Source organism: Tenrec ecaudatus, chromosome 2, assembly GCF_050624435.1.
Source record: "Tenrec ecaudatus isolate mTenEca1 chromosome 2, mTenEca1.hap1, whole genome shotgun sequence".
Classification (NCBI taxonomy): Eukaryota; Metazoa; Chordata; class Mammalia; order Afrosoricida; family Tenrecidae; genus Tenrec; species Tenrec ecaudatus.
Window position 1 is genome coordinate 9,547,571 of NC_134531.1, and position 23,684 is coordinate 9,571,254.

At 44.8% G+C, this 23,684-nt stretch overlaps 1 protein-coding gene and 1 pseudogene across 2 annotated transcripts in view; both read right to left on the bottom strand.

Annotated features, from left to right (window-relative positions):
- The window catches only part of CTNND2 (catenin delta 2), a 473,556-nt gene that overhangs the window by 233,098 nt on the left and 216,774 nt on the right, over positions 1-23,684 (bottom strand). For both annotated transcript variants that reach the window (XM_075542985.1, XM_075542984.1), the window contains exon 6: positions 15,779-15,992. In XM_075542985.1, coding sequence (XP_075399100.1) covers positions 15,779-15,992 — 214 coding nt within the window. The remainder of the gene's footprint in view (positions 1-15,778; positions 15,993-23,684) is intronic.
- LOC142440702 (ubiquitin-ribosomal protein eL40 fusion protein pseudogene) lies at positions 2,890-3,294 on the bottom strand (annotated as a pseudogene).

The following is a 23,684-nucleotide window of genomic DNA, read 5'->3' on the forward strand; positions in this document are numbered from 1 at the left end:
TGATTCAAGACACGGTATTAATGTGTTTTATTTGTAGTTCTGGCGAAGAATATTTAAAGTATTCAAGACAATAAATTCCTCTGGAACAATAATGAGAGTACCAATACCAGGAGGGGAAGAGGAAGGTGGGGGGAGAAAGTGGGAACTGATCACAATGATCTACATATAACCCCCTCCCAGGGGAAGGAACAACAGAAAACTAGGTAAAAGGAGGCATTAGTCAGTGTAAGACATGAAAAAAAATTATGAAGGGCTCACACGAGGGAGGGAGGGAGGGAGGGAGGGAGGGAGGGAGGGAGGGAGGGAGGGAAAATGAGAAGCTAATACCAAGGGCTCAAGTAGAAAGAAAATGTTTTGAAAATGATGATGGCAACAAATGTACAAATGTGCTTGACACAATGGATGGATGGATGGATGGATGGATGGATGGATGGATGGATGGATGGATGGTGATAAGAGCTGTACGAGCCCCCAAAAAAATGATTTTTAAAAAGAAAGAAAGTGTCATGGAATGCTAAAAGGACTAGCTTTTCTTAGAAGAAGTACAGCCAGAGTGCTCCATGGAGACAAGGATGGTGAGACCCCACTTTCATGCTTTGGACATGTCAGAGAGGCCAGTCCCTGAAGGGGGACCTCACGCTTGGTGTAAAGTAGAGGGAGGTGAGAGAGAGGGAAGTCTTCCACGACGGGCACAGTGGCTGCCATAAGGTACTCAGACAGGAAGAACCGCGTGAGGGCGGCTCCGGACCAGCGGTGCTTCGGTTGCTCACAGGGTTCTGTGGGCTGGACCCACTCAAGGGCACCGAACAGTAACACGCAGGTAACCCGAGCTTGCTTCCTGGACAACGTGCCCTGTGGATGGTCACCACCGCCCGTCCGTCTGTCGTCAGGGACTGGTATGCTGAGCAGCTTTCAGCAGAGCTTCCAGACTCAGACGGACTAGGAAGGAAGGCTTAGAGAGCTATTTATGAAACTCAGTGAGTGAAAACTCTGGCTCCCAGTGGTCTGAATCACAACCAGACATGGATACTCGACAGGGCGAGGCAGTATTTCGGTCTGCTGTGAGTGCAGTCACCAGAGTCGCAGGTCAGCAGGAAGCCCCTGACAACACCACGGACTCTACGTTCACTTGTATTCAATGGACAGCCCCTTGAATGCAGAGCGCATGCTCCTTTTCATATCTTCTGCTGCAAGCTCGCTCCCATCGGGATTGGGGAACAAGGCCAGCTGGGCCGCCAAGAAGACTTCACTCCTATCCGTGGGATGCAGGTTAGGAAACAATTTCACAGTGGTGTTTCCTGGAGGAAGCGCACCCCTGTGTTTGCACACAGCTGCGATGACGGCGACTGCACCCACAGTCATTCGGGGCGGCAGCCCACTGGAAGAACACGTTGTTCGTGAAAGGCGGCTGCTCTGTGCAAGACTCAAGTGTGGCTTCTCCCCATCAGGCTGAGCTTCACCCTCAAGGGGCCAACCAGGAAGGAAGTGTATTTTGCATGTTATCTCTGGGAATGACACATACCATCTGCTGGGAGGGAAAGCAGGTGTTGGGCAGGGATGGAGTCATTCTTTCATCTTCCTCTCTCCTCTCGGATTCAGTGGGGATGTCGACGTTGTGATCGTTAACACTAGTTAATGTAATTTTTGTGATAATTGTAGAGCAAATAGAGCAAACTCTCAAATATAATTAGGGAAAAGTGTTTCTAATTAACTTGTAACTCATGAGTCGCAACGTAGAGGCACAAATCTGTTATGCATTGTCAGACCCAGCAAGTCAAAATGCGCGGGACATCTCTAGCTAGGCAAACACACACACACACACACACACACACACACACACACACACACACACACACACACCCGACAGCCAAGCAAAAAGGCCCCCGGCAACACTTTCCTTTGAGCCTTCATTACATTTTGCCAAGCTCTGGTGCTTGAGTTTTAGATAAGGGCAGGTACATTTCACATCGCAGACACCATTGCCCATGGAGATTTAAAATAAAAACAACAAAACAGTTGTGAAAGATGCAGCATTTGACCTCCATGGAGTGTAAAACGGGTGATGTAGTAAAAGCATGGGGGCCATATCTGACCTCTTCAGGTTTCCCAGTTGTCACAAAGCAGGGGTCAGACAAGCTGCCATGCTCCAGCCTTCTTATTTATCCTAGCATCAGTCATTCTCCCCCTGCCCCTATAGTTCTTCCGGGTTTGATAATTCATTGCGATGACCACACAGAACTCAGACAAAAATCAAGATTAAGGGGGTGTATCAGGGGAGTTAACAGGTTATTAAAATTCAGGATCAGTCACCAGTAAAACACAGTCATTGGTCCACCGAGACACCTCTCCTTAGCCAGCAACCAAGTCTCTCCGGGCCTCAGCTTCTTAGCCATGTGGTTTCTGGTCCTCAGCTCCTTAGCCTCTTGGCTCTCTGGTCCTTAGCTCCTAGCCTCTGCCGCTGTGGACCAGGAAGTCTGCCTGTCCCTCTGCCTCACATCCCCATATTCTGGACAATGAATGTCCCTCTTGCTTTGCCTCATTGTCTCCATGCCACAGTCTCTGTTAACACTGAGCCTCTGCCACGTCAGACACATCTGCAGTGTAGTCCTGGGCTTCCCCTCTGCTCCTGCTTCAAAGATGGCTCATCTTTATACCCATGGGGCGGTAAAAGAAATGGGCCTATCCCCCTCTATTAGCGGTGCACATCTCCTACGTTCATTTGATGGGAGTTACAGAGACATGGGCAGAAGAGTCATTGAAAGAACTTTCACTCCACCATAGAACTGGACTTGAATTACCTGCTACTACACTCCACCCCAACCCCCACCTTCAGTTCAATGAAAGTGAGACTTCATTGAGGGCCCAGAAGGAGGCAGGGGAGAGGAGTTATTATTTGACCTTTGTCTCAGGACACAAGTTGTTGGTGTGTCCCCTCTTTTTCTTGTGGCAATTAACTGCACAGTGTGGGGAGAGGCAAGTGTAATATTTGCAGCAGGCAGATCATCTTGTCTCAGTTGTACTTCTGGGCACAACTGGCACAGGGGCAGCTCAATGGTGCCACCACTCAGATGCAGCTCCACGTGCACGGGGGCCCTTCCTGGATGTTGTAGTCCGAGCATGTTCGGCCATCCTCCAGCTGTTGCCTACCAAGAGTCAGATGCTGTTGGTTGGTTGGATGACAATGGAAATGCCCTCCTTGTCTTGGTCTTTAGCTTTGACATTCGATGAGGTGTCCCCAGGGTCAACCTCAAGGGTGATGGTCTAGCCCACCAGCCTCTTCACAAAGATCTGCATTTCGGGGGTTGCAGCTCAGTACTTCTTGTGGAAGCGAAAGAGCAGCGTCTACACTGTCTTGACATGAATTTCTTTCTTTTCTTTCTTCCCTCCATCGTTCCCTCCCTTCCAGATTTTGATTCTCGAGAGAACGCAACTTAGCACAGAAGGAACGCTCATAGGGTACCGAGTGGAACAGAATTGCTCTGCAGGGTATTCATGGCTGCCATCTTTACAGCAGTCACCAAGACACTCTAGTGCAGAGACAGTGGGTGGGTGCCAGCCATCAGCCTTTCCATTAGCAGCTAATGGCAAACCACTGGTGCCACCCAAGCTCCTAGTAGTCATGAGTGGAGAATGTGATCGCTTCGTTGATCTTTTCAGAGTCTCAGTATGAATTTGTTCCCAGAGTAGCTGCTTTTCTGGCTTGGGGTGGCTCAGCTTCCATACTTGATGAGCATGGGACCGGTGCAGTGGTCTGTGGAGATGACTGGCACGGAAACAATGAAGGGCTCTTCAGAGGTTTCGAAATGCCTTCACCAATTCAATTCCAGTGCTGCAGCTTCTGAAGGAATCAGACTCCCACAGAAGCAGAGAACCCATCTGGCTGAGACTGGGTGGAATTAAATTAAAAAAAAAAAAAGATAAAAAACCCTGGAAGGATGGCTCCTACATTTTGGTAAACGTAAGAATTGTAGACTTTGAACTTCTACACATAATGGCAAGAGATACTGATTTTCAGACTGTAATTCCTTTGAACTTTAATGTCTTTGGACTTCAACATGAAAGTGGACTTAAAATTTGATTTTTAATTTCTCCTGAGCATTTGATATTTGGAGGGGCTTGTATTAAAAGTTCTAGGCATCTATGTTGCTGCTATTTTTTGATGGGGATGTCTTTAATCTTTTTTATTGTTATGATGCTGTTTAATCTCAGTCTAGAATCTTTGATATGTTATATAAGAGAAGACGGTTCCATGCTCCTTGGGATGAGCAATAAAACTGGCATTTAATTTTCCATCTTCTGAACAAAGTGACTCTGGATTTAACTGAAATAATAAATGACTCTGATCCATTCCAGATGCTCTGAGTATATACACTTGTGTCCATCAGGAATTCCAGGTGACTTCCTTAAGTTCCCACAAAGATGAGAGGAAGATTGCCCCGATAAACTGTCTTCTCCTTTGGGGAGATAAGCCATTTCCCAGGATGGTTGTTGGTCTGGTTTGACTAGAGAGCCAAATCCATAGGCACTCAATTATGTTTAAGAAAGAACTTTATATCAAAGAGCAACTGTACATTAAGAAAACATCCCAACCCAGTCCAGGTCAAGTCCATAAATCTGATATTACCCCATATGTCCGTTACCAGTCTACACATTCTTCTTCAGACTCACACAGTACATGCAATGATGCCGAATGCAGGAAGAAAGACCACAGGCCAGTGGGTGGAAAGTCTTGTGGATCCAGTGTGGTGGTGGCAGCCTCTCAGTGCTGGCAGGGATCTCCATGTGGTTCCTCCAGCTCCGGGGCTCTAGCATGGCTTCATGTGTCTTGTCACAAGAAGACGAAGCAGAGAGTGTCTCCCAGAATCCTCAGGAGAAGGCCATGCCCACACAGAGGCCTCCTTGGCTATGGCCTGATTGACAGGCTAAACTCCACCCCTTTGAAAGTTGCCAAAAGACTATGTAACTACCACATTGGTCAGAGAACTCGTGTGAGAGAGAAGAAAGGGGCGGCAGATGTTCTTAGGCAAACGCCTCCTCTCTGCGCCTGTAACCCTTTCCACAAAGGGAGGGCAGTTAACGCTACCCCAGCCTTCTCTTGGATTACCAAGGTTCTGACTCATAGACTTAACTTTTATCCCCATCAGAAATAATATCTTCCACTATTTACACTTCCGTATTTATCCAACTGCTCAGAACTCTCGAGAGACATTTATTAGACGCAAGGCATAATAAAGAAGAGGGGGAAGACTCATCCTACACATTGCGGAGTCTGTAGAAGGCAATTTCTGGTGAAGCTGATGGGAAACAAGCACAGTTCAGGGCTCGGCTGACTGTCCCACCGGAAACCCGGAGACATGCCACAGTCAAGAGAAGTATGTGTGGGGGATGTAGAAATGAGACGTGGGACTACAAATGGGTCATTGGTTGAGTGGGAAAGTTACTTTCTCTCTCATTGTCCACAAATGCCAAGCATCTAGAAACTGACTGAGCCCTCACCCAGGGCCAGACAACTACACAAAACACACTATTCAGAAGCATCTTTCCCATAGAAATGGATTCCATTAGGGGAGAGCTATGGAGCTAACTTGGCTATGGGAGCCTCAGAGAGAAGTCTTCCTCAGTGAAATGTATGGGGTCTCCCCTTACAATGGCCCACTGCCTCTGGCTTATGTTGGAGAAAAATCTTCCTAGGTAGGTTAGGGAAAACACTGGCTATTGGTGAAATCCCTCAGGAGTCTGCCAAAGGGTTCCGTGTGATTGCAAGAAAGGCAAGAGAGGAGCAATTCAAGACGATCAATGTTGTACGAATCATCACAGCCCCAGAAAGAGAGGGTACAGAAAAGGAAGGTGTGGAAGCAATATTTAAAATGATAAAGGACCATATTCTGGCACCAAAGAAGGTCATCGCTCTTTAAACAGAAAGTGCCCGGTGCCAACACATTTCAAAAACGAAAAGCACACACCTAGCAACACCACCACAGAATCTCATAGCACCAGGGATAAAATTATAGAAAAAAGAATTCTTTTTCACATAGTCCAGGATCTCAGTTCAGTTACTCAGTTTACAGATTATTCTGGTTCGGTGCCATGGAGTCGGTTCTGACTCATAGAGACCCGACACACAATAGAGCGAAACACCGCCCAGTTCAGTTGTGTGTCATCCTTATGACTTTCCACAAGCTTCCTCAGCACCACAATTCAATGCATCGACGCTTCCTCGGTCTTCATTTTCAATGTTCCACTTCCCCATGCGTGTGGGCAGTGGAAAACAGCATGGCTCGGGTCAAGTGCACTTAAGTCCTCGGGTCAAGTGCACTTTAGTCCTTGAAGTGACATCCTCAAAAGAGAAACTGTGCAGCAGGCTTACCCAAGCACTGATTGTGGATGTAAAGTCTCAGAAACCCTATAGAGCACCACTACGAGTCATAATCGACTCCACCGCAGTGAGTTTGAACTGGTATCACAATAGGATGCCAGTGTGTCTGTGTTAATTTTATGTGTCAATCAAGGCAGGCTGTGTTGCCTAGTTTTTTGGTCTGACACTAGTCTAGGCTCTGTTATGGAATAGTTAAAACAGGACAGAGTAGAGACGCCTATAGAGATTCCAAGGCTATGCTGTTAAATGGTCACATTCTTCTCCCACAGAGCGGCGGGTGGATTCACACTGTCAACCTTTCGCTTAGCAACTGATGGCTTAACTACTGTGGCACAAGGGCCTTAGGAGGGAGTCACACATGATTAAAAGTAACTTTTGATCATATATTTTGGCCTTGAGTCAAGCAGGTCATGTGGTTGGGCCTTCACCAATGTGAATGTCATAGCCGCCAAATCTCATAGCAAACTCACAGAGCAGAGGACTGCCCCTTGGCATTTCAGAGCCCATCACCTTTATAGGAGCGGACCGGCTCATCGCTCTCCCGCGGAGCAGCTGGGGGTCGAACTGCTGATCTTGTGGCTAGCAGGTCAACATGTAACCCACTACGCCATAGGGTCCTCTGAGTCCAATTCAGCTCCATGACTGGAGTAGATGGGTGGGTAAAGGGCCAAATGGGAACTCTTCACGGCTATATGACCCCTTTTCAGAATGCCTGCACTCTTTGGGAAACAAAACAATAGGAATCTAGAGCCTGTCCCCTGATTTTGGACTCAGCAAACCCCATAGTTGCATAAGTCAATTCTTCAGAATCAGTCTTCTCTCTTTACACACACACACACACACACACACACACACACACACACACACACACACACGGGCGCGCACGCTAGAGTCTCTCTGGTCATACTCCTCTAAAGAGCCCTGAGTAACACACTGTGAAAAAGCCTCCAATCACTGACTGAGATAGAATAAAACAAGTACCCCATATAGAGGCATGAAGGGACCACAGGAAAACTAACGAGCAAAGCAGAACTTAGCTGCAGAAAGCCTCAGAGGGAACTGTGAGGCGGAGGGATGAGGGAGGGGACTGCGGTTTTCATTTTAGCATGCACTTACTATTTTTAAGTCATATATGTTTATTACTTTGGTTAAAAAATTAAAAGAAGGCAAAGCATTGCATTAACATATTTGTCAATTCTTTTCTCTTGGAAGTCGTGGCTTTTAAAAGATGCATTAGCATACCGGGCCAACAGGGTCCTATTTCTTTTAAATACAGAAGCACTGCTAGGCCCTCATGCTTGTCTGTGGATCTGCACTGTCTTAATGTCTTACTTCCATGAGGAACAAATGCATTTTTCTTAACAGCTGAGAAAGAGGGACGGATTCAGGTCTTCTGGAGATGAGGCACTTACATAACTGACCTAATGTTAGTAAGAGCTTGCTGGTAAATGAAATCCGCATTCGGCACCACAAATGAGGATTTCTACTCCCACACGGAGTTATACTCTGAGATTCACAGGGACAGTCCTGCCCTATCTTGTAGGGTCACCAGGGGTCAGAACTGGCTTGATGGCAGGGACTGAATAACCACTTGGTGGAAGAATGATGTAGCAGTCAGCCTTGGTAAAGATTAATAACCTTGAAAACCCCATGGGACAATGCTGATTCATCTCCATCCTATAAGATTCTAGGAGTTAGAATTGACACAATAGAAAAGGAGGGGGTTTATGTGGCATTTTGTTTTGTTTTAATGTTTCAAGGGTTTTCCCTTATGAGCTAACTGTGGACGTGTCATCACGAAGACTAATTGTCCAACAAGGACACAATGCTTAGTAAAATAGCTGTTGTTAATTGCTATCTAGTCAATTCGGTGTCAATCTAGGATGGATAGATGGATTGATACACTGGCTGCAACAATGGGCTCAGACATAAGAACAATAGTCAGGCAAGTGCAGAGTAGGTGGTGTTTCATTCTGTTGTACATGGGTTGCTACGAGTCAGCACCAATTCAATGGCACCTAACAACAATCCATTCTGACTCGTGGTGATGCCAGGTGTGATGGTTCAGGGGTCTACCAACCAGACACTGCTGGGTTAGAATGAGTCACAGCATGATGGTAATCCCTTGGTGTCTTAAACTTGTATAAGAGAGACCACAAAGAGTTGAACTGTCTTTGGCCCTTTGGCTTCTGCCAAAGCTGGATCTGGTCTGCTGACCCCAGGAGTCACCAGCAGACGACTGATGGTAGATTCATTTGGCTGACTTTGGATTCGTATTATTCTACACCCACCAGCCTGCGCTCTGCTCAGTCTCTGCTTCATCATCCTACTTCCTGTTCATCAGCTTCTGCAAATCAAGAGGAGGCTGACTGGAACTCGACTGGGTTTATTGATTTCTACAATTTCCTGAGCCATTCATTGATATAAATCTCTTTCTACACACAACCCATACAAGCGTGACTGGTTTTGCTTCTCTAGAGGATCCAACTGAACACCAGGGATGCAGAGCAGAACCGCTCCATAGGGTTTCCTTGGTGATGACTTTTCAGAAAATGATTTTGAGCCCTGACTTCCATGATGTCCCCAAATGGGTTCATAATGCCAACCTGTTGGCTAGTGGTTGAGTGCTTCATCATCCAGGGACCCCAGGGAATGCAGCGAGCCAATGAAAATAAAGGACACCCTCTGTGTTAGGCTGGGTTCTCTAGACAGGCCAAACCAGCGAAGCTTGTCCAGAAAGAGATTTAAGTCAAGAAATGGCTCACACGATTGTAGAAGTGGGTCAGTCTGGTCTGATTCACTCTGTGGATCAAATGTAAGCTGGAGGCTTCTCCTGGTTCCCTGAGCTGAAGGCGCTGAAGACCAGGAAGCAGGAAGACCACAGGCTGGAGGATGCCAAGGGGACTGAATTTAAGATCAGCCGAATGAATGCCCAGTCATACAACGGTAAGTGATATAACAGTGAGTTGACAAACTAGAGGCAGAATCCAAATCAAGTAGAGGAAGTGAACTAACTTCCACACAGTCAACTTACACTAAGGGCAGGCCACACTCGTAATGCAAAACCCACTCATCTGCATCAAGGCTGGGGCAGATTGAGGGGGACTACCTGCCCCACACTTAAGTTAAGCATTTGAATGAGCGTGCTGGTGAAGAAGACAGAAAGTACCATGGACTGGCAAATGTACAAATAGATCTGTCTGGGAAGAAGAACAGCTGGAATGCTCTTCAGAGGCAAGGGTAGGGAGGCTGCTTCTCCCGTATTTTGAACATGTTGTCAGAGAGACCCGTCCCTGGAGAAGAACCTCTTGCTTGCTAACGCAGCAGGACATGGAAAGGGGGAAGGTCATCGACAAGATGGACTGACACAGAGGCTGCACTGATCAGCTCAACCATGAACAATTGTGAGGGTGGGGCTGTGTTTCACTCTGCTGTACAGGGCAGAAATAACTTAGTAACACCTATAAATAAAATAAATAAACAAACAAATACATAAATAAGATCCTCCCTACAACCGCTTGGCTGCTTCCCTGAAGACCACACTACCTTAGCTTACACCATGGGAAAATCCTGACCCAGCCAAACTGAATCACGCCGATCACACCCACCATGGAGTGAACTGATGCAGCACCATCCTGCCCCATGGCGGGGGTGGACACAGTAGTCTGGACAACGGGCACGAACACAGCCATCGTCATGAGGACCTCACAGGACCAGGCGGCAGTTCTTTCTGTTAGCTGTGGAGCCTCCCTGGATTGGAGACCAAGACGGAAGGGCAACCAAACACCAGGTGCCCTGCGAATAAGTAAAACAGTTAAGGGAGATCTGCCTCCTTCATCCCAAGCAACGACAACGTGGCTCTGTGAAGCGAAGATGAAGGCCTATGCCTCCGTAGACAGACGCTACCTTCCAATGAAATAAAATGTATTTATTAAGTTTTATGGTTTAAATAAAAATGGTTTCATGATGATTTTTAAAGTGCCCTGAGATCTTTAGTTGGGCATTGGCAACATTTAAGCTGATTATCTGCATATTTAGGGCGAGAAAAAAATTACATTAGTCAAGCCCCAAAGACTTGTGGCGTTTCCAATCAAAGTTTATTTGCTTAGGAGCATTTCAAGTAATGGCTAGCATAGAATAGCTTCCCCTGGATTTAAATAAAATTCTGATCATCATCTCACAGCAATTATTGCACAGAAGAGGATGATTTATTGAAAGGCCTAACCAGCAACGATGAGAGATTCTGCGGTGCGCACACAGTGCCGTGCAAACAGGCAGCTGATTTCGCAAGCCTGCCTGTTTATGCGCTGAATGTAAATGCATGTAAACACCTCGATTTCAATGCCGGATTATTGTTGGAACAGTTTGTCAAGCAATAGCTAATCAATAATTTAAACTTTGCGCAGGGTCGTTTCTTTCCTTTGGTCTTCTATTATTTACAATTGGGCGCTCTCCACACCATCAATCAGGCTGGACGGAGGGCAGGAGTCTGGGTCTCAGCTAAAAACTCGGGCACATTTGCCAAAGGATCCTGGTCTTGCTTTTTAAAAGCACCAATACAATGGTTCCCTTGAATCTTTGTTTATAAGAGCCCATAGTTGAGAAATCCCTAAAGAAGAATTCCTAAAGGGATGCAATGTCTCCCCTCCATCTCCCCGACCCCCGCCACCCCCCACGACCCAGCAAACTAGTTTACTCTTGTTTTCATGCAGTTGCTAATGGGCAGGAAAGAGAACTCAGTGGAAAACAGTTTGTGCCCCAGTGGGGGCGCCATGAGGGGTACAGAGATGACACCTTCTCCATCAGCTTGGCTTGTGGCCTTTGGAGGATTGCAAAGGGCATAAAGGCCCAAGTGTTACACTTAAGTTTATTATTTTATTTAATTCAGGAAAAGTTATCTAATTTTGCCCCCAAAAGGCCTACAGAAGGCTATAAGTGAAGGCATAATTTTCCCTCTTACTCTCTTATCCTGTATTAAGGATCCTCGGGGGTGTAGTGGTTGGATGTTGGGCTGCTAACCATAAGGTCAGCAGTTCAAAACCACTAAGCGTTCCTCAGGAGAAAGACGGGACTTTCAACTCCTGTAAAGTGTTACAGACTTTGAAACTCACAGGGGCAGGTCCACCCTGTCCCACAGGTTTGCTATGAGTCAGAATTGACTCGATGGCAGTGAGTTAGGTTTTTGCTTTTTTAAAAATGATCATTACCACTAGGGCCCCTCGGATAGTGGTTACACATTGAGTTGTTAACCACAAGGTTATCCGTTCAAAACTACTGGCCATTCCTTGGAAGAAAGAGGAAGCATTCTACTCCCATTAAGAGTTACGTTTTGGAAAGCCACAAAGGCAGTTTTCCCCTGTCCTATTGGGTCGCCATGAGTCAGAGTCCACTCAGCAGCAATGAGTTTGGTTTCTTTTTTGGAAGGTCCTGGAAGCATTTAATTGGCCTTACATAGGATCATCCTAAGTCAGGAGTCAAGTCAATGGCAGCTGGCAATATCCACACCGATGTCCAGGAACCAACGATTCTGACTAGGGCTTTGACCCTGCTGCCATGGAGGTAACTGGACCATCAAAGGGCCATGTCCATGGACATCAGTTGAACATCAAAGCTAGGCATAAAGATGTCCAAGGCTCAGGACAGCAACTGGCATCCTGTGGAAATTCAAATTTATTAAATATTCAATAAATGAATAGAGGGAGCACGTGGGCTTGTACAGCATGGGTTGTCACATTAGAACATTTATCAGAGTTGGGGAAATAATAGTCTAGGAGGAGGAGTGGAAAGATAACAGAAAACATTAACAATTCCTTGAGTCTAAACCAGGTTTCCACCCACTGCCAATGAGTCAATTCCATCTCTTGCTGACCTAATAGAGGGTTTCCAAAGCTGTAAATATGGCACCAGAGAGCCTCACCTTCTCCTGTAAAACCAAGGCAGTGAAAGTAAAAATATGGGACCCCCGAATTCCCTGTGCCAACAGAATGCCAGCTTTCAGGGTTCCCTTACTCAGCACCCATGGGCAGGACTAAATAGAAAAACAATGCTAATGACCCTTGAGGTGGTGGATGCTCATCATTGATGCCGAAGTCACCAAATCCTGCAGGTCTCCAGGTACCACAGATGTCAGCACATACATTTAGAAGGAGAAGCGACCGTGTCTACAGCAGCATGATCTCTCAGATGTCCACTGCCAATTTCCTTTCCTAGGGTAAGGTATTTAGGGATCCCTGGTGGCCTAGTGATTTTTGCGCTGCACTTCTTGCTGAAAGGTTAACAGTTGGAAACCACCAGCCATTCCATGGGAGATTGAGGAGGTTTCCCACTCCCATAAAGAGCTATCGTCTTGGAAACCCACGGGCCAGTTCTACTCTCCCCTTGCCTATAGAGTCGCTATGAGTTGAAACCAACCCGATAGCAGTGAGTTTGGTTTGGGAGAGTGGTAGCTTCGGCAAGTTGCAGGTGATTGCCAACCATACCCAAATGGTACCTCTAGAAACTAAGAACTTCATCCTGCCAAATTCTGACATCAACTTTGTCTTGAAAAGCATGAAATGTATGGCAGAAGTCTGGTCAAGCTCAGCAAGATCCTACCTCTGAGAAGGTGCAAAACATCCATTCAAGTGGCAACCACAGAACTCTTCATTGATTCTCAATGCTCCTGTCTCGGAAACCCACAGGGGTCGCTATGTGTCAGCACAGAGTGGCTCTGATGATTTGGAAGGCATTCATGGCCGAAGGCACTACGTGTTCTAGGAGAGGTGGTGATACTTCCAGCCACCAGTCCATAATAAGACAGGAGCATCAGGTCAATGAACCATGAGTGCAATGGTAAGTTCTTAAAGAGGCAAGTACCAGAGAGGTAGGCTCTTGTCTGCCTCCCAGGTACAAAGGTGCAGCCATCTGACCTACAGCTCTGAGAAAGAGAATCTTCTTGGAACTGGGAAGAAGTTATCTGCTTCGAATTTGTCTAAGAGATGCTTCCAGAGGCACTTCTTACATGCCCAGCTGGGTGTGCCTGACAGCGACATGTCTCCAGGGTCGGTCTGAGCCAGAGAAGGAAGCACCTGCCATTTCCTTGAGAGTGGCTTCATATATGAGAAGCAGCATGGGCCTCACTGTAGTGGGAGACAGAGGTGACACTTCCATTTCTTCCCAACGGAAGCCATCAAGCATCTCAACCTTTTGCATGATGCGGAGTTTTCTTGGTCTTGAGCTAAGTCACCACAGAGGGGGCTGCCAGACAAGCCTGGTGCACTGGACCCAATTGACATTTAGGTAGAATCCAGGTCTTTTTGAATCATGACCAAGATGCCTAAGGTATGAGACAGTCCGTCAGTCCTGTGGAGGATGCCTTGTGTCACTGGCATGATCAACACACCCCAGGAAGCACCATTCCTCTTGTTTCCACAGCCTTCCTCATTCGCTAGGCATTTCCAACTCGCACGAGACCCGCGAAAATGAGGACAGGACGCTAAGAGTAGGCTATATTTGCAATTATTTCATTCACTAACAAATCAGCGCAGCGGTCACAATGTAGAGATGATAATAAACCTCCCTTACCTGAATCTGGTCCTAACACATTTATTGAGTGTGAAATATGACTTTAATAGCCTTGTTACCCTCAACGATCGTTTCTCTTTTTTCTCCACCACAAAGACAAATTTATCTGTTATGGAAAGGAAATAAAGGAGAAAAGGAGGTGGGAGCAGGTCTGGTCCTCATTTAACTAAGAGGACAGAAGAGTGGGGACAAGATCTTCCTGTTGCCATAGATGCCCATGAATACAACCCCAGAGGGTGCAGTGGAACTGCCGGTAGGGTTGCAAGGCAGTAAATCTTTGCATGCATACAGCCACATCTTCCTCACAACAGCTGATGGGCATGAACGGCCAATGCTGTCACTGGCAGCCAAGCACTTGCCCACGTTCCATCGCTCCTAACTATTAACTTGTTTGGTGTCCTTGAGTCAGAATGACCCTATGAACAACAGAAGGAAACACTGCCAGGTCCTATCCTCATGACGGTTCCTATGCTTGAGCCTATTGTTGAAGTCACTGCATCAGCACATCTTCCTGAGGGTCTTCTTCACACCGTCCCTCGACTTTACCAAGCATGATGTCCGTGTCCAGGGACTGGTCTCTCCTGACAACATTCCCGAAGTATGTAAGATAAGATCTCACCATCCTTGCCTCTAAGAAGAGCTTTGGGTGTACTTCTCCAAGACAATCAGTTTGTCCTTTGAGCAGTCCATGGGACTATCAATATTCTTCTCCAGCACCACGGTGAACTTAAAGGGCACACAGTTAAGAAGAGATGTTAAAGTTAGAAGTCTTGGCTGAAGGCAAGAGCAAACACTTATGACTCTATTGCCTAAGAAATGCAGTACTATAAATCAGCAAATTTGCATATTCATCAGCACAGATACAAGCACGTTTTTAGTTGTGACCAAAGTACAGTGGATTCATGGGCATTTAAATGATCCTTTGTGAAATGTTAACTTTGCAATCAGTTGGAAAATATTTGCTCCAGGAGGGGATTTTGATGACCCCACCACCACCAAAAAAAAAATTAACACCTAGAAAAGTAATGGGCAAAATGAGGAAGAGTAGACATGATAATATTTGGAAATATTATATTGCTACTGGGAAAACTAAGATGTACTTGACACAAGTCAAGATATCTTCAATAACCTCATATGCATGTGAAAAGAGGACACTGAATACAGAAGGTGGAGAAGAATCCATGGAATTGAATCGTGGTGCTGGTGAAGGTTACCGAAAGCGCTGTGGATTGCCAAAAGAACAAACAAATCTTTCTTGGAAGAAGTACAGCGAGAATGCTCTCTAGATACAAGGGCAATGTGACTTTGTCTCAGGTACTCTGGACGTGTTATCAGGAGAGACCAATCCCCGGAGAAGCACATCACGCTTGGTAAAACAGAGGTGCAGTGAAAAAGAGGAAGCCTTTGATATTTGATAAGTTGAGTTGACACATGGCTGCAAGAATGGGCTTGACAACAGCTACCAACGGCCATGTATACCCCCCACATCTTGTTCTTCTGTCAGTTATTACTCACACAATTCTAATAATAACCCCTGGGTATCATAAGATGCTCAGCTACCTCGAAATCCACTGGCAAAGACTGAAATGCCACCATCGAATTTTAGTTAAGGTTATGCTTATTGGATTCAATCTATTTAATATGATCAATACACATGTTGTCTATTTTATGTCATTTTGTTCTCTTGGCGACTCAATCACAAAGCCACCACGAGGCCCCTGTGATGCCAACATTGTGAAAGGTCCTGGATCAGAATCCTTGGTCAGCACACTGGCTGCCGTGCTGGTTAGTGGATCCCTGATCTTGAGAATCAATCGAGGTGTTAACAACATCTCTGACCTGTAACCAGCTCCCGGATCTCCAGGTCTGTAGTTTTTCGGAGCAGCCGCACCAGCGCTGGGATGCCGCCGCAGTTCTTCAGGGCGATTTTATTATCATCATTGGCCTTTCCGTACACCAAGTTCCGCAGAGCTCCACAGGCACTACGGTGCACCTCCGTCATCCGGTGATCCAACAGATCCACCAGGAGCTGGATGCCCCCTTGTCGCCTTATCTGAAAGAGTGAGGACACCGTGTTGGCTTATGAGGAAAAAGAACAAATAAACTAGGGTTAAATAAACCAACCAAACAAGTAGCTACAATGGTCCTTAGAGGTAAGGACGCAGTTCACATACTTTGGACACACCATCCCTAGGAAAAGGAGAGTGCACCTTGTAAAACAGACGGTGGGTGATGAGGGGAAGTTCCGAGAGAAAGATGAACACGATAGCCACAGAAGGGGTCAGGCGCATAGAGATGCTGGCTAGGACGGTACAGGAGGGCCAGGCAACATACTGGCCTATGAAACGGATGTTTGAATGAGTCCAAATAGATTTAATGCCAACGCACATCAACATGCATTGGGTGCATCTTCTGAACAAGACCTATTTAAAGTGTTGGGGGCAGGGGGGGATGTTATTTTAAGGACTAAGGTGTATCTGACCAAGCCATAGTATTTTTTTTAAATCATCTTATTGGGGGCTCTTACAACTCTTATCACAATCCATCCATCCATCCATTGTATCAAGCACATTTGTACATATGTCGGCATCACTGTTTTCAAAGTATTTTCTTTCCACTTGAGCTCTTGGTATCAGTTCCTCATTTTTCCCCTCCCTCTCACTCCTTCCCTCCCTTATGAATCCTTGATAATTTATAAATTATTATTATTTTTTCATGTCTGGCACTGTCCGATGTCTCTTTTTACCCCCTTGTCTATTGTCCATCCCCCTGGGAGGAGGTTATAGGTCGGTCATTGTGATTTTTTGTTCTGGGTTTTTGATGCCTGATGCCTGATCCTGTCGATACCTCATGATCACACAGGTTGGTGTATTTCTTCTATGTGGGCTTTGTTGCTTCTGAGCTAGATGGCCACTTGTTTATCTTCAAGCCTTTAAGACCCCAGACGCTATATCTTTTGATAGCCAGGCACTATCAGCTTCCTTAACCACATTTGCTTATGTGCTTGTTTGTCTATAGTGATCAGGTTGGGAAGGTGAGCAGCATGTAATGCCAGGTTAATAAAACAAAGTGTTTATGCGTCGAGGGAGTAATTGAGTAGAGGCTCAATGTCCATCTGCTCTCTTAATATTAAACCTAATAATATTTTCCATAGATCCATTCCCCCATCAAAATATATAACTATATTTACACATGTACATGCCTGTATAAAGTTATCTCTTATACAGGTATGAGTGCCACAAATTTGTTTCTCTAGTCAACCTGACCTAACACAAACACACACACACACACACACACACAGTGCCTAGTTAGCACAGAGACTACTTCAATGAAATTTTAATAGTTTAGCTGCATTTGAATTTCTATATTTTAAGCAAACATATACCACAAATCATTATGTAATGTTCTTTTCATTTTTAAATTTTAGTATTTTCAGGGACTGAGGGAATCTAATTTCCTACCTTCTCTAATACCTTTCCTTTTTCCAGAACACATGATCCTTCTCACAGTTGGGCCATGGCACATGAGTAGACATCCCTTGAATGCTATCAAAGGTGCTGAAACGACACCTTCTCTGAGAGGCTAGGCCAGTGGTTCTCAAGCTTCCTAAGACCTCCACCCTTTCATACAGTTCCTCATGTTGTGGTGACCCCCCCGAACCATAACATTATTTTCATTGCTACTTCATCACTGTCATTTTGCTGCTGTAATGAATCAGGCGACCCCTGTGAAAGGTCCTTCGATCCCCAAAGGGATCGGGACCCACAGGTTGAGAACTGCTGGGCTAGGCTAACCTTACTGTAATCTCTAGGATGATTGGAATGAAAAACCAGATAATAGCAACTGTTGGCAAGGATAAGGAGAGATATCCGAACTCGGAGGAAAGAGAAACCTTATACTGATAAGAATCTAAAATGGTGGTGTAGTTGAATATCATTCAACCATACAAAAATGAATGAATGCTGACATACTATAGCACTAGAACTCTTGAAAACAAGACAGTGAAAAAGTTAAATACAACAGACCACACACTATATGAGTCAGGTCATTAAAAAAAATTCTTACGTGTTAAATCTACAGACACAGAAAGTAGATTGTGGTTGCCTGGGGCTGGGGAAGGCTTATTAGCAACCTGCAATATGCAGATGATACAACCTTGCTTGCTCAAAGTGAGCAGGATGTGACGCATTTTCTGATGAAGAACAAGGATTGCAGCCTTCAGTATGCATTTGACTCACTGCATAGAAAACCCAAACCCTCACAACTGGGCCAGTAGGCAGCACCATGATGCACAGAGAAAACATTCAAGTCATCAAGGATTTTATCTCGCTTGGATCCATAATCAAAGCTCATAGAAGCAGCAGTCAAGAGACCAAATGACACATTGCATTGGTTAAATCAGCTGCACAAGTTCTCTGTAGGACGGTGGTTCTCGACCTTTCTAATGCCGTGACCCTTTAATACAGTTCCTCATGTTGTGGGGAGCTCCAGCCATTGGCAATATGTGTTTTCCGATGGTGTTAGGCGACTCCTGTGAAAGGGTCCTTGGACCCCCAAAGGGGTTGTGGTCCACAGGTTGAGAACCACTGCTTTAGGGTGTTGAAAAGACGGATGCTACTTTGAAAACCAAGGTGGACCCCATCCGAGCCATGTTTCTTTCCCACTCATCTCTAACGCATGAGAACCTTGGCCATTGAATAAGGAAACCCGAAGAAGCACAACGCATTTGAATTGAGGTGCCGGCGGAGAATATAGAAAGTACCCTGGACTGCCAAAAGAACAAAAAGATCTGTACAGCCAGAATGCTCCTTAAGGGAAAGGATTGTGAGACGCTGTCTTACATACTTTGGACATGCTGTCAGCACACCAGTCTTGGAGAAAGACATGTTTGGTAACGGAGAGGGACAGGAGCAAGAGGAATACCTTTGGCAAGATAGATTCACACGTCAGTTGCATCAATGGGCTCAAAAGTAAGAACAATTGTACTGATGGAACAAGACCAGACAGTATGTTGTTCTGTGTCACACAGCTCCCTATGGGCCAGAATCAACTCAACAGCAGCTAAGAACAACAATAGGGCTGAGCAGAATGGGAGCTAGGGGACCTGATGGGTAAAGGGTATGTGCTTCCTGGTAGAGCTTATGAACATTGTTCAAAATTTGATGTTGAGAGGTTTGCGCCTAGCTGAGAAAATGTTAAAAACAAGTAATTGTATACGTTCAATGAGAAAACTCTATAGTACCAATTGGACATTGACAAAGCTGTTAAAACGAAACTTAACCATCTGACTCCATGGGTATGCAGCATGTTTGATGTTAGAGAATTTTTCCATAAAAATTAAAATCTTTTGTTAAGGGAGTACTTGAGTTGAGGTCCAATATCCATCTGCAACCTTAATTCTTAACATATAGATATGAGTACTTAGTTCTATTCCCCTTTTAATTATATATATTTACATACGTACATGCCTGTATTTAGACCTCTATAAATGTCCTTTGCCTCCTGGTTCTTTCCTCTATTTCCTTTTTATTTCCCTCTTGTCCTACCATCATGTTCGGCCTTCATTCAGGTTTAGTAACTATCATGACCTCAATTCTACCTTACAAATCGGATTAGACCAGAGCATGCAGACTGCAACACAGGGAATCCAGGATAGATAAACCCCTCAGGACCAACAAGGGGAGTACAGATACCAGGAGGATTAGGGAAGGGTTGGGGGAGAAAGGGGAAATCGGTCACAAGGATCAATCCAGAACCCCCTCCCAGGGGGGCGAATAACAGAAAAGTGGGTGAGGGGTGATGGAGGACGATGCAAGGTATGGGAAAAATAATCTATAACTTATCAAGGGTTTGTGAGGGAGGGCAGGCTCGGGGAGGGGGGAAGAATGGGGAGCTGATATCAGGGGCTCAAGTGGGAGGAGAATGCTTTGAAAATGATGATGGTGGCATATGTGCAAATGTGCTTGACACACTGGATGAATGTATGGATTGTGATAAGGGATGTAAGAGCCTCCAAAAAACATTAAAAAATTAAAATCTTTAATGTATTTAGTCATAATATTTTTGGGTATGTCTATCTTTTCCTTCTAGAATATATATTCTGGGAGGGAAATCTCAGCAGTTTTTTCCCCACAGATTTATTTCTATCACAAATTACCAATAGCAATTCTGGGTATACACATAGATGTATTTGTTGAATGAATGTATTTGCGCAATATATATTCACTGGCTGAGTGAGGACAGACAATACACAGCCTGATACAGTAATGTCTTTCAGATTACTTAAAATAGTACTTTTCAAAACTAAGTAATATCCCTCTTTAATGGGGAAAAAACAGAACATATTCCTTTTGTGAGCAGTGAGACTACATCCAGGGACTGACAGCTCTTCCTACTCCAACTTACAAATACAATGAAGGCATGAGTCGTTCATATTCAGCAGACAGCCAGTTGGCTGAGAATATGTGTATAGGAATTATTTTCCATTATCAAAAAAAGGTTAAGTCTAAGAAATTGAAATCCTCATGGCACCCACAAACCTAATCCCTAATTTTCAAAGTATGGATATTCTGTATCTCCTGTGAGAACAGGACCGGGAGTGGAAGGGGAGGGAGCCCAGAAGAGGGATCAAATGTGTAAGCCGAGTATTAGCTTCTTGGTGGTGCAGTGGTTTGAGTATGCTAATTGAAAGACCAGAAAATGAACCTGCCAGCCTCTCTGGGGACAAATGTCTGCAGTGCTTGCACAGTGACTACAGCACTGGAAATCCATGGAGCGTTCTACTCTATCCTCGTGTCACTATGAGTGGAGCAGACTTGATGGCAATGGGTTTGCTTTGTTGTGTGAGCTTCCTATGGGGCCTGTACAGCCGACATGTGATAGGGGACCTGGATGGAGGTGGCTAAAGGGATCAATGGTTAGTTAAAGGAAAGGATCCGAAAACATCTTTTGTCAACTTCCTCTTTTACTTAGTATCGATCTGCCTGGCACTAGCCCAAGAGAGATGGAGTTCGTGTCACCATATGCAGGTGTTTTGTGCATACAAATAGGAATAATTAGCACATCACTCTATTATAATACTGTGGAAGGAAGAGTCTATTCATATGACAAGGTCAAGATAGGAGAGTAATTTTTTCCTCTGTGTATATTGGTATATTTGGGCTTTACCTTAACATCTGCTGGGTTTGATTTTCTGAATAGTGATGAAGCCACTGAAAAAGACAAGGAAATTAATCAAAGACCCAGGAAACAATTAGTCCACAGGACTAACTGACCACATGGTCCACAGCCAAAGTAGCTGGAAGCTACAAGAATTAGAGGGTACTTTGCTACCACTATTAAGCTCTCTGAGCAGAACTATGAAAGGCTCTGTACAAAATAGGAGAGAAATGTAGAGCAATGTTCAAAATGTAGAGCAATAACCGGGAAAGAAAAAAAGGAAAAAGCCCAACTCGCTGGTAAGTTAGCGATCATGGCCCTTACAGTTCCTGCCCACCTGCACTGGAATCACCCCTAGGGGTCTACTTTCAGTTAAAGAACAGACAGGCCTAACGAGGTCAATAATAACACCTGTGAGGTGTGTACTCATAAGACCAAAATTATAGCATTTGGGCAGGAAGGGGCTGGGAAGAGGACAAAGAGATTCAGGGTACTCACGGAGGAAGCAGGAAGAGTGGGGCTTTATTGAGAGGGTTACAACCAATGTCACAAAACAAGATATGCTTAATCTTAGAAAGGGAACTGATTTTGCTCTGTCAACATTCACCCAAACCAAACATAATTAAAAATAAATGATAGGAAGGGTGACTGGCATATTCTTCTAGTATGTTTGGATTCCCTTGCTTTCTAGTTAGTATACGGGGCATTGAAATTGGTTTGTGTGGGTCATGGGCACCCTGGGTCTAGAGGCTCAGGGAATAATAATGAGCTGTGGACTTCGCTTATGAATGCCAGCAGGATGGGGTACAAGCTTCTGGGGTCCACTCCTCTCTTCATGTTCGATTGTAGTTCACTACTGAATGAAGAGAGCTTGGCTTTTGATTTGGGGTTTTATTTATTAATTTATTTTGGTACATGATAAGGAAAACTTGAATCACTTGCTGTTGAAGATCAAGGATTGTATCCTTCAGTATGGATTGCCTCTCACTGTAAAGAAGACCAAAATCATCATAACTAGACCCGTAGGTAACCTCAAGATAAATTGATAAAAGGTCGAACTTGTCAAGGATTCTGTCTGGCTTGGATTCACAATCAATCCTCATGGAAGAAGCAGCCAAGAGATCAAAAGACGTGTTGCATTAGGAAAATCTGCTGTACAAGATCTATTTAGAGTATTGAAAAACTAGGATGTTACTTTGAAGTGTAAGGTGCACCTGACTCAAGCAATGGTATTTTCAATTCCCTCATAAGCACGTGAAAGTTGAACACTGAATAAGGAAAACCAAAAAAGTAGCAATGCATTTGAATTGTGCCGCTGGAGAAGAATATTGAAAGAACCATGGACTGCTAAAAGGACAAACCGATCTACCTCGGAACAAGTGCGGCCAGAATGTTCCTTAGAGGCAAGGATGGTGAGACGTCGTCTTACATACTTTGCACATGTCAGGAGAGACCAGTCCCTGGAGAAGGGCATCATGTTCAATAAAGTAGAGGGGCAGCAAAAATAGGGAGGTCCTCCAGGAGATGGAGACACCATGGCTGCAGCAATGGGTTCAAGCATAGGAATAATTGATGGCATAAGCCCAAGCAGTGTTTTTCGTTCAGTTGTGCATAGGGTCACTATGGGTCAGAACAAATTCAATGGTACCTAATAGCAACATACGATGCATTACTTTTTGTCAATGGGTATATAGGAATCAGCACTTATTCTTAAATTTTTTTAAAGAACCAAGATTTAAATAAATAAATGCATCCTTATAGTGACCCTGTCAGTAATATATTTAAAGTAGATAGAAAATATATCAATCTATGTAACTACCTACCAACCTACCATTCATCTAACCTAAAATCTACTTCTATATATAAGAGGGCTAAAAAAAGTTCATGGAAAAACTTTGTGGTGGTTACATAATCTGATGCCAACTTAAGACTTTTAAGAGTGGAGGGGAGGAGTTTAGCCTGTCAATCAGGTCACTGCTTCATGACCTCATTTGGAGGTGCTACAGGGATAAATAAATAGCTTGCTGGAGGTGGGACACGCACTCTCCCTGCGAGACATTTCTGCTGACAAGACAGAAAGAACAACACTGGAACCCTGGACCTGGAGGAGCCACGTGGAGCCCCATGCCAGCACTGAGATGTTTCCACTGCCACTGGATCCACAAGACTTTCCACCCACTGGCCTGTGATCTTCCTGCATTCGGAGTCATTGCATATGTTATGTGAGTCTGAAGAGGAATTTCTAGATTGATATCGGACATACAGGCTAATATTGGATTTATGACTTGATTTGGACTGGGTTGGGATGTTTTCATAATGTACAATTACTCTCTATAAAACCCTTTCCTATAGACACGAGTGTCTATGAATTTGTTTCTCTAGTCTACCCAGACTAAGACAAACTCCATTCTCTTATCATTCCATTTTCCCACAAACTTTCTGAAGCCCTCTCTCCCCACCCCGACCCTGCCCCTGGTATTTTAGCTACACTCGATATTTTAATTAATGTATCTAATTTATGATAATATAGATATAATATTCAATTCATACATACTTCATGAACTAAGCTATTAAAATGTTATCCCCA